This window comes from Adiantum capillus-veneris, chromosome 7 (assembly GCF_014529385.1).
Source record: "Adiantum capillus-veneris isolate H3 chromosome 7, ASM1452938v2, whole genome shotgun sequence".
Classification (NCBI taxonomy): Eukaryota; Viridiplantae; Streptophyta; class Polypodiopsida; order Polypodiales; family Pteridaceae; genus Adiantum; species Adiantum capillus-veneris.
Genome location: NC_140937.1, coordinates 56,034,260 through 56,049,009, shown reverse-complemented (window position 1 = coordinate 56,049,009; position 14,750 = coordinate 56,034,260). Strand labels below are relative to the sequence as shown.

Sequence of the window (14,750 nt, the reverse complement as noted above, 5' to 3'; positions counted from 1 at the left end):
CTTTTGCGTTATTTGAGTTTTTGGTGATGCCTTTTGGCTTAACCAATGCTCCTGCGACATTTAACCGGATGATGGACAGGATATTTCGAGAGTACAGGCTATTTGTTGGCACTTTCTTTGACGACATCATTGTTTTCTCCAAGAATGAGGCAGAACATGGAGATCATCTGCTTCAGGTCTTTCATGCATTAAGAGATCTAGTGATTAATGCAAAGAAAGTGTTAAGTTAACTTCTTCAAGCTTAGACAAAATACCAGAGATACACTTTTTGGGACACATTGTCTCAGCAGAAGCAGGAGTGCAAATGGACCCGGCCAAGATAGAGACTATCCGTGATTGGCCCGATTTGAAGAATGTCCATGAAGTTAGAAGCTTCTTGGGACTGTGTTCGTACTACAGGCGGTTCATACGAAAGTTTGCAGAGGTTGCTTCCCCTTTGCATGTCTTGACACAGAAAGGAGTCCCTTTCTCGTGGGGATCCACAGAGGTGACTGCCTATCAGACATTGAAAGAGAAGTTGACTACGGGACCAGTTTTGACTTTGCCGGACTTGCAGAAGTCATTTGAAGTATATTGTGATGCATGACTGAATGCCACTGTCCACCTTTTATGGGTCACCGCGGCATTGCTACCACCATGAAGGAGGTAGAGAGAGACTTCTTTTGGTCGAGACTCAAAAAGGATGTAGAAGAGTTTGTGCACAGTTGCCTCGTATGCCAGAAGGTCAAGTTTGACAGGCATAAGGCACAGGGATTGTTACAGTCTTTACCCATACCCACCCGCCCCTAGGAAAGTAATGCGATGGATTTCATTTTTGATCTCCAGAGAACACAGAGTGGTCACGATGGTATCTGGACTGTTATTGACAGATTTAACAAACAGGCTCATTTCATTCCAGTGAAGAAAACAGTCAAGCCGGATCATTTAGCGAGACTGTTTGTGGCCCAAATCTTTAGATGACATGGCATGCCTGAGACGATTGTCTCCGACAGAGACCCCAGATTTACAAGTTTGTTTTGGAAGGCAATTTGAGAGAACATTGACACGCGGTTGCAGTTCTTGTCATCGTTCCACCCGCAGACTGATGGGCAATCTGAGATTGCAAATTCAGTGGTTCTAGATTTATTGAAGTCTTATATCTCTGATCAGAAGACTCAATGAAAAAAGTACTTACCTTTGGTGGAATTTGCCTAAAATAACATGATACACTCTTCGACGGGGAAGGCGCCATTTGAGATTGTTGAAGGTGCTGCGAAGGTTCCACCCTTCCTAAGCACGAAAGATAAGATTTTTGAAGCAGATGAATATACGCGAGATTTGGATACGGCTTTTGCCAAGGTTCGCAAGACTTTGCAGAAGTCTCAAGAACAACAGAAAAAGGCAGCGGATCGCCATCATCGCGACTTGAAATTGAAGGAGGATGATTGGGTGCTCTTACGTTTTGAGAAGGCACGCCTACGAAAGAAAAAGGAAAAGGAGAGGCTTTTTCCAAACCTTAGTATGCGGTACTATGGACCTTTTCACATCACTGAAAAGATAAATGATGTCTCCTTCCGATTGAAACTGCCAGATACTTAAAGGATTCACAATGCATTCCATCTAAGTCTCTTGAAACCTTTTAAGGGTGATGTGCCTGATGATGGGGAGCCGGATGAGCAACCCGAAGTGGAAGAAAACGAGGAGATCCTTGTTACTGAACTGATTTTGGCACATAAAGATACGAAGACTAAAGGTAAAGTCCGAAGGCAGTTCTTGGTTAAGTTCAAGAACTATCCTGCATTGGATGCGAAGTGGATGGAGGAGGAGGACCTAGCAGATACTCCTCAGATTGGGAAACTTTACCTCGATGCTTTTTGTTTAGCATAGTCTATTCCAAACGGAACCCAGAATTCAGCTTGGCCGGAGATCTGGTGCAGTAGGATGCACAAGAGGGGAGTCGCTCCGCTCCTTTGTCAACAGATGCCTTGATTTAGATACTAGAGTCACTGATGTCTCTTTGAGCTTCAAGGATACTGAAAGCTGACAATATTCTGCTGTATGACTTTAATGAAATGGAATTCCTGATTATGATACTTATTTGTTCTTGACTTCTCTTAAGTGCAGGAACTGATAAGACGAAATGACTGCAACATTTTGGTTTGATTGATCTCGAATAGACACGGTTGCAATAGGGGTTAGTCCATCGGACATCGATGAGGCCCCACTTGGACCTAGATATGATTGCTAGCTACATTGCCGATAAATCATGGTCTAAGATCCGAATGAATGTTGAATGTCATGTGATGTCATGTGATGTCCTGTGATGTCTAGTGATGTCCTGTGATGTGACTGTCGATTTGGTACATGTGCTAGATGTGTGTTCCTAGTACGTAGGTACTAACAGTCAGTGTCTGCTAAGACGGTTTATGGCTTCTATCAGTTTTGCAAGCGTAATCGCGGTCGATTACAATGCTTTCAAGAGGGGGGTATGTCACAAAGTGATGACGTGGCTACCGACAACAGAAACCCTAAAATTCTTGCAAACCCTAATTTTCAGAAACCCTAATTTCTGGAAACCCTAACCCTAACTGCTGGCTGGAAACCCTAATCAGGCAAGAAATGCCACGTGGCAGCAGGTCCGGATTTCTGAGATTTGCGGAAGTAAAAAGCATCTGCAAGGGCGACGCAAATCAAATGCTTTTCTCTACGCTTGGCGAGAGAGAGAGAGAGAGAGAGAGAGAGAGAGAGAGAGAGAGAGAGAGAGAGAGAGAGAGAGAGAGAGAGAGAGAGAGAAGGATTATTTGCTTTATTTTTGTTTGCTCTCTTGAGAGAGAGAGAGAGAGAGAGAGAGAGAGAGAGAGAGTGCTTTTGAACTGAAAGCTTTTGGGCTCTGCTTTTGGGCAACGCTTGTAAATCTTTAGATACGCGGTAAGGGCCTCACTTCTCAGAGCATCTGGACGCAGAGTCTGAGAATGAAACCCTAACCGCTCTTTGTACTTTGACAATTGATTTAATACATAGAGAAATACCGAAAGGGGCGCTAGTCTTTGGGGCCAATATCTCTAGGCACGGAACTCCGCCGGGCCAGTGCAAATCTATTGTGATCTGTGAATTGTTTTGAAGTGGTTATTTGGTGCTGTCGCGATTGATTCTTGACTTGAAGTGTCCAAGTCTATTACACGGTGACCCGTAAAAGGTGGACAATGGCACTCAGTCAGAACCTTTTCCCTCAACGACTGTGTAACACACAACATTGTTTTCTTCATCAAGTCGCCATCCCGTATGGAATTCCTTGGCACTATCTCCCCATTCTGTGTCCGAGTAAACACATCGGAAAAATCCGGATCGGTGGTGTACTGATCAACCATATCCTCGAAGCTTCTATGATGAATCGTGGAAATAGCCAAGACTAGGGGCTTCCCAGACAATGCATCTGCCACTAAGTTTTTCTGTCCCTGAACGTGGACAATCTAGAAGTGAAACTGTGACAAGATGTTAGCCCACCGAAAGCTGCTTCTGTGACAAGAAGTAGCATAAACTCTGACGATCAATAAAGACCGTGAGATCGGCTCCGAGTAGGTAATGTCGCCACTGAGTAAGAGCATGGATCACTACCAATAGCTCTCTCTCATAAATCTGTGCCAATTTTGGCCTTGAAAACATTCTGCTTTCATAAGCAATCACATGGCCTTCTTGCATTAAGACCGCTCCCAGACTACAACCACAAGCATCACAATAAACTTCAAATGGCTTTTGCAAGTCTAGCAAAGCCAACACTGGTTCAGTACTCAGTTTTTCCTTAAGTTTCTGAAAGGCAGTCACCTCTGTCGACTCCTTTCTGAGTCAATATGTGCAAAGAGAAAGCTACCTCTGCAAACTTCCAAATGAACCTCCAATAGTAAGAACATAAGCCCAAGAAGCTTCTAACTTCATGAAGATTCTTCAAGTCTAGCCAATCACGGATAGTCTCAATCTTGGCCGGGTCCATCTGTACTCCTGTTGCTGAGACGATGTGTCCCAGAAAGTGTATCTTCGGCAAGAAAACTCACTCTTTTTGGCATTGATAACTAATATGTGATCACGCAATGCCTGAAAGACCTGTAGCAGATGGTGTTGATGTTCTCCTTCATCCTTGGAGAAAACTATAATATCATCAAAGAAAGTGCCCACAAAAGATCGATGCTCTCGGAAAATCCTATCCATCGTTCGGTTGAAAGTCCCTGGAGCATTGGTAAGTCCAAAAGGCATCACCAAAAATTCGTATAAACCAAAGCTTGTCCGAAAGGCTCCCGAAGCAATTCTGATCTGATGATATCCGCTTTTCAACAAATCAATCCTGCTGAAACAAGAGGATCCTTGAAGTCGATCAAGCATACCATCGATCCTTGGAACCGGAAATTTGTTCTTGATAGTGATTTTATTGAGAGCTCTATACTCAATGCACATCCTCCAAGATCTGTCTTTCTTTAGTACCAGTAAAACCAGAGAGCAGTAGGGTGAAGTACTCGGCTGGATGAGACCCTTTTCAAGAAAGTCTTTCACTTGGTTCATGATTTCTTCATTCTGGGCCCCATCCTGTCGGACGTAATCTCGAGCCGGGCCACCAATTCAGGTGAAATGAAGTTGGCCTTCGCTCCTCCATCAAAAAAGATAAGAGCTTCCTAATCTTTCACTTTGCCCCAAGCTCGGCAAAGTTCTGTACTTTCATCTATCTGGCTTGGGTCAATTCCCATGCAATCCGGTACCAGTCCTGCTTTCATCTTGCCTTTTCTGCCACGTTCCTCTACTGCTCTAGAACTCTCTAACCTGTCTTCAGTCTGTCCTTTTGGGGCACTTTGCGGAAATGTGCCCTTGTTCCCCGCAACCAAAACACTTCCCCTCTTTGAGATAGTTAGCCCTTTCTCTAAGAGTCAACCGGGGTCGTGTATCTTTCTTTTCCTGGGGATTCTATTTCTTTCTATTTTCATTGTTTGTCTGTCTAGTCCTTTGAGTCGAGATTTCATCACTAGGATAGGTCAAATTCCCTAAATGTATCGAGAACCCCCGTTTCGCATGACCCATTGGTTCTTGAATAGAGTCGGACTTTTGTTCAAGGCAATAATCTCAAATCTAGGGAGCCCTCAACAAAACCGCTCAGTCTGTTCTTTAAGGTGTCACAAATTGATGACGTGGAAATTCTGCCCGAACACATACGTAGAAACTGTACGAGCAATGCTGACGTGGCAGAATCACGAAAAGTGCGTTGACATGCTGACGTGGCAGCCTGTAGGGCCTTCTGCAATTTGCGTTGACAGGCAGTTGTTCGGAATTCCACTTTTTGCGCTGCTTACTTTTTTTATGGCAGTTTTTGACCAGTTGCTTTTGGAACAGTTTGCTTTTGAGTTTAACTGCTCTTGGGCATCCCTTGTAAGAATAAAAGAGCCCGAAGGGCCTCACTCTTCAAAGCATCTAGACGCAGAGTCTTAGAGCGGAGGAAAAGGCGGGAGTTGTAACTTTGATTGAGCATTAATATAAAAGAAATACCGAAAGGGACGTTAGTCTTTGGGGCCAATACCTCTGGGCACGGAACTACGCCGGGCCGTCTTGAATTGAACTGTGATCTTAAAATTGTGAAGTATTTTAAGTGATTCTCTCAGGTGTTGCGACAGATTCTAAACTTGGGGTGTCCAAGTTTGTTACAGTAATATCAGAGCATCACGCGTGTGCTTTTCTCAAAGCATATACGTCCTATCAAAGAGCAGACAAGACACTTTGACACTTTTGGAAATTGTTATTGAAGAATCTTCGGGTCCTGACCCTGGACTTATTAGCAACTCCCACCCTTCATACATCGCGCATCGGGCGCGCTCCCGTCTTCATCGCTCTGTCTTACAAGAAGCCATAAAAAATCCCACATTACATTAAAGATTCCAAAAAGAATCTGTCAACCTCTTCTGCCACCGCTGAGGCGGGAGGAGGCAATACATAAAATTTAAGCGACTTAGTAGAGAACGAGTACGGGCCACCTCGGCCCACACAGTATGAACTCTTGGAGATGCAACGTCAACAGCAGGTTGACAAGTGCACAAAGCAGATGCTTCAGATTGCTAAGGATCCCCAATTTGCAAAATTTTTGACCCAGTAGTCAATGGTTGAGTGCATACTCAATGGCAGAAAACCATCCAGCCACCAATTAAACCGGCAATCAAGAAGCCTCCTACTCCGAGAATGTTTACTGAAGAAGAGCTTCATGATGCGGTCTAGGCCCAAATCAATCAGCTTCTGGACACGAAGGAGCCGTCGGAAAAGCAATTGAAGCGACGTAAAGAGGGAACTAATTTCCCCGGTTACTTGGGTCAAAAATTCACTTTTGAAAACGCCAGAAAGCAGAAGCATGTACACTTCGAAGGATTGCCCAATTCGTCCTCATCTTCTGACAACTCGGACAACTCATCTTCTTTTGACTTGAGTGATAAGGACAGAAAGGGCAAGAAACGACGAAAAGATCTATTGACATTAGGGTTACAGGAAAACACACACCCCTTGGAGAGAAAGAAGGAAGCTCAAGGCACACAACTGACAGTGTATTACTTAGTGTGCAATGGAAAGATAGATAGCCCTACAATGATGGGTGTATATATACAATGCACCAGGGAAAAACCTCCTAATGAGGGGAAAAAAATGCCACGGCGGTCCTAAGTGTGTTCACACACATCACTACCACGTGTATGGTAACAAATCCCTCCTAGAGTGATGCGGTGAACGAGAGCTGGCACATAGAGTAACGGGAAGTGCCATGCCCTGAGGACATGATCAGTCCACAAAGCGAAGCCCAAAGCTTTGTGGAAAGCTTCAAACTTCTCATGAGACAATGCCTTTGTGAAAAGATATACAAGGTTGTCCTGTGTCGGCACATAAGCCAAGCTAATATTTCCTGCTGAGAGTCCTCCATGACATACTGGTGTTGCACCTCAATGTGCTTTGTGCGAGCATGAAAAACTCGGTTCCTCGCAACTACCAATGCACTCTGACTGTCAGTGTAGATAATGTTGGCAGTATCCTGTCCAACACCCAAATCAGCCATAAGGCGTCTGAGCCACACACTCAATCGTAGTTGTGAAGACTGCCCTGTACTCAACCTCACAACAAGAAGTGGCCACAGTAGGTTGCTTCTTGCTCAACCACGATATACGTTAATTGCCAAGCATGAAAGAAAAACCACTTGTGGACACTCGCGTGTCAAAACAACCAGCCCAATCTGAGTCCTACAAAACATGTAAGTCTGGCGGCAATGATCCCCCCTAGGGATAAAACAAGCCAAGATGTAAAGTGCCACTCAAGTAGCGGAAAATCCTCTTGATAGCCTGCCAATGCTTAGACCCTCGGATATGCACCTCGTGTTGCATACATAAATGAGGCATCCAACAACACTTTGGTAAAGAGTGACATTTACAGTCATGAAGACTCAATTTCAAACTTGTTTCCATGGGAGTGGCAATAGGTTTGCAATCCTCAAGTCTAAACTTACATGGCAATGTCTCTATGTAACTTTTCTCACACAAGGCAATACCACCATCACACTACTTAAATTGTATACCAAGTAATGATGTAACAACCCCAAATCTTTCAACTTGAAAGTAGCATTCAAATCAGCCTTAAATTCAGCATGTCTCTCATTTGGTCCAGTGATCAGCAAATCATCCACATAAAGAACCACTATGAGAAGTACATCACTCTCACGCTTTACATACAATGTGCTTTCTGTTGGACAATTACGAAAGCCTCGTTTGACCAAATGAGTGTCAGCCTTCTCATACCAAGCACAAGAAGATTGCTTCAACCCATACAAAGCTTTCTTACATCTACACACTTTATCCTCTTGTCCTTTCTTGATAAAACCGCGAGGTTGCGTTACATAAACTTCCTCAAATATGTCACCATTCAAGAAAGCAGTAACAATGTCGATTGATGCGGGAGCAAAAGTCTCTTCATAATCTATGCGTTTTTGTTGTGCATAACCCTTTGCAACAAGTCGAGTTTTGTAGCGATCAATCTCACCATCCGGCTTGTGTTTCAACTTGTAAACCCACTGCGTCCAATGGCCTTTTTGCCAGGAGGCAAATCACATAAAGTCCATGGGTCATTTTCTAGAAGTGCATCATATTCTGATTGCATGGCAATCATCCAATTTTTTGAATTCTGTGCTTCATCAAAAGATAGAGGTTCCTTAACATCATGTAAGCTAGACACAGCCAAAGCATAACAATCTGATGCATAAGATGCATGGCGAGAACCTGAACGAGTACGACTAGAAAAAGGTGCATCCAATTTACTGTCATGCAAATTATACACCAGCCATTTAGGCATACCTCTAGCCTGCTCATTTTCAGTCCTTTCCTCATCAAGTACATCATGTATATCTACATCAGTAATAGACTGATCTATAACATTTTCAAAAACCCCCATAAGCTATACATTTGCCTCATTGGAATTTACATTTGAACTTCCACCACTAAAAAGAGGTAACAAAGTGTCATAAATGTCATGTGAGCTGACATTACTGTCTCTAGTACATGACAGCAAGGGTTGAACAGAATCTTCCACAAATACAACATCCCATGAGACCAAGATACGCTTTGTTTGCGGATGATACAACCTGTAACCTTTGCTTTCAGCACTATAACCAACAAAAATACATTTGACAACCTTATCATTCAATTTTCTGCACAGTGTTTGTGGCACCAAAGCATATGCTGAAGCTTGGAGTAATAGACTGCAAAGCTTTTGTAGGACACCTGTTAAGTACATAAGTAGCACACATGATAGCCTCAAGCCAAAACAAATGCGGCAAACCTTGACTTTTGACTATACATCGTGTCATTTCCGTAAATGACCTGTTTTTCCTCTCAACAACACCATTTTGTTGAGGCGTATAAGGCAATGTACATTGGTATTTTATCCCACGACTAGCCAGAAATGCATTAGTCATGAGACATATACTCCCCCCCCCCCCCCCCCCCTTCGATCGCAATGGAGAGTGTCCATAGTACATTTCAAGACATTTTCAGCCATAGCCAAAAATTGTTTGAAACACATAAATTTTTTACTTCGCTTTAAGCGGAAATACCCATGCATGTCTGGAGTAATCATCAATGAAAGTCATGAAGTAAAGGTAATTGCCCAAGGACAGAGTTTATTTGGGCCCACAAACATCACTACGCACAAGCTGCAACTTGCATGTGACCCTAACTAAACCATCCTTTGGAAAGTTCTATCGCTGCATCTTACCTAAAATACAGTCTTCACAAACATGTTTGACAGGTGCTTCAAGAGGCGGCAATGAAGCAACCATATCAGATTTCTACAAACGCACCAAACTGACAAAGTTCAGATGTCCAAAACATGCATGCCAAAGTTTTGCATCTGAAATAGCCTTTGAGTCCACAACTGCATTTGCAAAATGCCCACACGTCATACAAAGTGAGCTTATACCCAAGCCATAAAATGCCAGATGCAACAATTTCATCACCGAAACTGAGACCATGTATTGTACATCTTTCATCCACAAATTTGACTACAAGTCAAAGTCTAGCAAGTGCAGATACAGACAAAAAATTCTTCTTGATCTTAAGTACATAAAGTGCATCAACAAGTGTGAAAGAACTGTCATTTGCAGTAGTAAGCACAATCTTTCTAACTGCCTAAACCTGATAAGAGGCATGGTTGGCACAAGTAACTGAATTCCCATGAGGGACAGACTCGAGAGAAGTGAACAATTCACGATGTGAGGTAATGTGCTTGGTAGCACCACTATTGAAAAACCACACATGTGAATCTGCAGCAACTGACATGCATGCATCATGGACACCAGGATTGTAAGTACACTCTACACTAAAAGCCCATTCTGCATCAACATCAGCATCACAGTCTCCTTCATTTGTAGTGGAACCAACATTTTACAGTGGAACCACCCTCTTTCTTCTTAGCCTATTTGGCCTTCAACTGGACATTGCTTGATCAAGTGATCATTAGCTTTACAATAATGGCAACACGTCTTCTTTTTGCCCTTATCATCATAATTTCCAAACGAATTGTTGACGGTAGAAGCATTAGAAACAAGTGATTTTCCACTCGCAGAAGAACCACAAAAAGTGGTTGCATTGCTGTTACCACCTTTTCTTTGAGCAGCAATAAAGGCATGTTCAATTGCACGCTATCTAGTCCTGTTTTTTCTGGAAAGCGACCCTTGCAACAACAACGTGCATAATGCATTAAACTTGACAACTTCAGGATTTTCTTGGGTCATAAGTCTCCAAGTACTAGCAAAAGTCTGGTAAGAATCTAGTAAGGCATCAAGAACAGTCTGCACAAGGGAACTGTCTGAAATGACTTCTCCTGCAGTAATAAGTTGCTCATTGATATCCTTCACACCATTGTTAGCCATGGTAAATGCTACACCTGATGTGAAAACTGGCCGAAAAGAGGAGAAGCAAAGCGGAAACAGCGCGTGCTATATAGCACAAACCGTAGACGACTGTAAGGGTGTTGCAAAATTGGCTTTATATGACAGAAAAATAATTCTAAATGAATTATTGGATTTATAAGTGAGAGGGTTTTCTCGCTTGGAACACCAAGGAAAAATAATTCTAAATGAATTTTTGGAGTTTTAAGTGAGAGGGTTTTTCTCACTGGAGACATCCGAGTACAAAATATTCCTAGTGCGTCATTCAGAGTAATGACGGGAGCACTGTGAAAGGGAATATCTGTAAGGCCGCCAGAAACGGGTACTTCTGATGCGTCACATCGGATGGGTGACAGGGAGCATCGGGAAGAAGTATCCGACTATCCGGGAACGGACATCTCTGATGCGTCATAGGATGGGTGACATAGAGCATCGTGAAGGAGATTGTACCGTAAGTTCGGTAGGAAAGGACTAGGTGATGGGTATTCCTGATGCGTCACAAGGTGGGTGACGGGTGCATCTGAAAGGGAATATCCATAGTCGGGAGGAAATTCCGAACTGTGTTGGAATTGTGCACAAGGAAAAGCAAGCACTTGAATGAAGATGGGTTCAGAGGAAACTTTGAAGAAAAACAAATGCTTTCTGAGAAAGCGGGATTGCTTTTCGGGAAAGCAAATGCTTTCCCGCAAGGAAGTCTATGTCTACATTGCAACTGTGCATGTGATTGCATCCAGGGACGCCTAGGAAGTGTTGTGAAAGCATTGTTTTCAACTTATAAGGTTTTATTGAGTTTTTGGGCAGGTTCAAACTATTTTTAAAATACGCCGGCCGCCCACTTAATAAGTGGGCAGCCATCTGATAAATAAGGCAACGGATCAGCCAACGTTTTCTCTCTCTCTCTTTTTCTGGCAGAACAGCGAAAAAAAAAAAAAAAAAACGGCCGCGATCTCTACGCAAGCAGCTATTCGTGCACGTGGCTAGGAGCTATAAAAGCATCACATGCCCTCACTCAGAGGGGAAGACCAATCTTTGCAAGGAGGAGATGCTGCTGCAGATTTCAGCCGTAAAGAAGACGTTGCCGGTGATGCCCATGGCTGCCCCAAGTGTACTAAATGTTGCCAAGACCCAGTGCGCGAGTTCCCTCGCGAAGAAGTGCCTACGGAGCGTGTTTCCATCGCGAGAAGAAGTTGTTTTTCTCTGTTTTCCGCCCATAAACGTCGTAGACGGGGCTGGTTTACGAGAAGGAACCCGAGAACACACCTCTTCTATGTGTAAGATTGGAAGAGAGGATTTTCTATGTAGAGATCTCTTCCGGGGAATTGTTTTTCGAGAATCGAGTTGCGTTTTGAGCATCGAGACTTTGAAGGTAACGATTTTCATGTTATGATCTCTAAGTATTTGATTGCAGGTGTACTTCCTCTTCGTGAGGGAGTAGGAGCAGAGGAAGGCATGAGCCACTGCACGAGAAAAGCGCTCTGAGGAACTAGAGCCAGATCGGCCCAAGGGTTTCGTACCCAAGTTTGGGAAGCAGATCCACGGATCGAAGAGAGGTAGACTCTCGAGATGTAATCCAGAAGTTGAAATTCCCAAGGGAAGGACTTCGTGTCCAGGAAAGCGGAGTTAATCTGCAGGAAGAGGACTCTGGAAACAGAGTTAGAAAAGAGTTGCAGGGATGTCATGCCCTGAGTCTGGAAGGTGAGATCCAGAGGCAAGAACCTTGGTTCTCAAGGATTTGGAATAAGGAACGGAAGTTCCTTGGAATAGGGTTTTGCCCTAGGAATCGGAAGCTAAGGCTTCTAGGAACCATCAAGTCTTGTTCTAGAATGAACGTGGTAATACGTTCGGTTCAAGTGCTTGTATAGACTTCTCCTCAGTAATAAAGATACTTTTACGGGGGGGGGGGGACCAGCCCATCTTCTGGTCCCCATTACTGTGTCGATCTTCTCTCTCTCTCTCTCTCTCTCTCTCTCTCTCTCTCTCTCTCTCTCTCTATCCTTTGGCTTCAATAATAAGTGATAAAATCTATTTATCCGAATGTATTTTATATTGTTATGCGCTCCCGTTTGTGACAAAGGGACCTGTTATACAGAAAATGGCACTGACAAAATTTTCGCACAAAATTACGAAATAGCCTGTGCCGTATTGCCTGTAGTGGAAATGGAGGCCGAAATGAGCCCGAATCAAAAATCTGAGCAAACTAAGCTCCACCAACTTGCCCGAAGTTTTTGTCGACCTGCGAACGCTCGCCAAAGCTCACAGAAATCGAAGAACGTGAGTAGGCATGTGCTTGAATTGCTGGCGTTTAAGCCCAGGAGGACGCAACCTGCTCTAATACCAATTGTGGGAATTAGGGTTGCAGAAAAACACACACAGCTTCGAGAAGACGAAGGAAGCTCAAAGCACACAACAGAGAGAGTATTACTTAGTGTGCAAAGGAAAGATAGATAGCCCTTGAATGATGGGCGTATATACAATGCACTGGGGAAAAACCTCCTAGTGAGGGAAAAAATGTATCGGCGGTCCTAAGTGTGTTCGCACACATCACTACCACATGTATAGGGTAGCATGATCATATGTTTTATGCAAAAAGAAAGCACTTTTACAGAGCCAATCAATATGATTTCCTCGATGACAAGGGCAAAAAGCCCAAAGAAATCAAAGAGGGAAGACAGGCAGTAAAGTTTGAGTACTTTTCAGGGTTTCGAGATGCTCCCAAGGCTTAAGCCTTTGTCCAACAATTTGACATAGCATTTTCTGGAGACCGCTATACAGAGCAATCCAAGATCAGACGAGTGGCATCCTTTCTGAAAGGCAATGCACGGACATGGTGGTCCACTCTGTTGTTAAGGAAACAAGCGCCGACAAAGTGGCTGAAATTTAAGAAACTCTTTATTTCTTCATGGCTCACACAAGAATACGAACGAGACGTGATTACTCATGACTAGAACCATATTCGGATGATCAAGACAGAATCTTTGGATTCTTACTGTGAAAGATTTTGGGGAACTTTTCTACATGTTTCATCCTTAAAAAAGATATGTTTTAAGGAGCAGATTGAGCGGTTTTGTTGTGGACTTCCCCAAGAAGTTCGAGACTACTGTCTTGAAAGGAAGTCCGCGTTGATACAACAATTGATGAGACATCCAAAGCGGAGATTTGATTTACATTCGGGTAACATGACCTACCCATCAGATGAACCTTCGACAAGTCATAGCAGCAACAAACGACAAAGAGAAATACGACCTTCAGTGACACAAGATCAAGAGAGATTGATATTTCAAAGCACGAAAGTGTTTTGAATGTGGAGAACAAGGACATATCACTACACGGTGCCCCAAAAAGGCACAAGAATCAGGATGACTGGCAAAGTGAAAGGACAACAGGACGAGGCGACACTCGTTCTAGAACAGATTTTAGATAGAAGATTATGGATAAACTAGCATTATTTTTGCTCTATGAATTTATGAAATAAGACTTTTTGGAAGATGATTTTAGATTTTGAATAAAACTAATGTTTTGTGAAAGAATTTGTTAATTCTGGACAAAGAGCAGAATCAAATGTACAGTCAGACAAAATGAGCATAGCCCTCAACTAGGCTGCTCCTATGCATAGGCCACAAGCCCAAGCTGAGTCACTCCCACATTTTTGCCCAGAGCTAATGACTCAATGTCAGGTAGTTTGACAACACATGAAGCTTGAATTCATAGTATATATTGATATTTGAAGTTTACAGAAAACTTTTACCCCTGCCATCGGTCCTTTTCCATTGTGATCTCCTTGGTGAATCCCTGAAATTACAAGATTCAGACCTTCTAAGAAAAATTGCAATTGCAACGCAAAACAAAGCTCATTGGAATATGCTTGCAAGGTAGAAGAAGTCAGTAAACAAGAACAGTCTCGTAAAACAGGTGTCTCACTGACACAGCACATATACCATCACACACCCAGAATGACAAGACATTAACAAAAGTCTGCATTCCTCAAAAGGACAGAAATATCATTGTTCCACAAGACATTATGCTCCCAGAACCACAAAACATGTAACAAAAGTCTGCATTCCTCAAAAGCAAAACGATGCTACTAGTCACAAGTCACCATCTCTCCAATTTCTCCTCATTCCTATATTTCGAATAATTAAGCGACTTGTTTGATATCTTGTTTTTTCTGAAATCCTTTTCACAACTATGCCCCATCTTGACTGTTATTTCTGTGATTTTTAGTCCCTTGATTCAATGGTTTTTCTGAGGAGAAGCACACCATCACAGATCTGGATAGGGACAGGGAAAGGCTCACTTTCAAGCACAAAACCAGAAAGGAGGGAGTACTGCA

General features: G+C 43.1%; 1 protein-coding gene across 2 annotated transcripts in view; it reads right to left on the bottom strand.

Moving 5' to 3' along the window:
* HAG1 (histone acetyltransferase of the GNAT family 1) overlaps positions 1-14,750 on the bottom strand; it is a 33,581-nt gene that overhangs the window by 12,838 nt on the left and 5,993 nt on the right. For both annotated transcript variants that reach the window (XM_086515958.1, XM_086515957.1), the window contains exon 6: positions 14,166-14,209. In XM_086515958.1, coding sequence (XP_086372084.1) covers positions 14,166-14,209 — 44 coding nt within the window. The remainder of the gene's footprint in view (positions 1-14,165; positions 14,210-14,750) is intronic.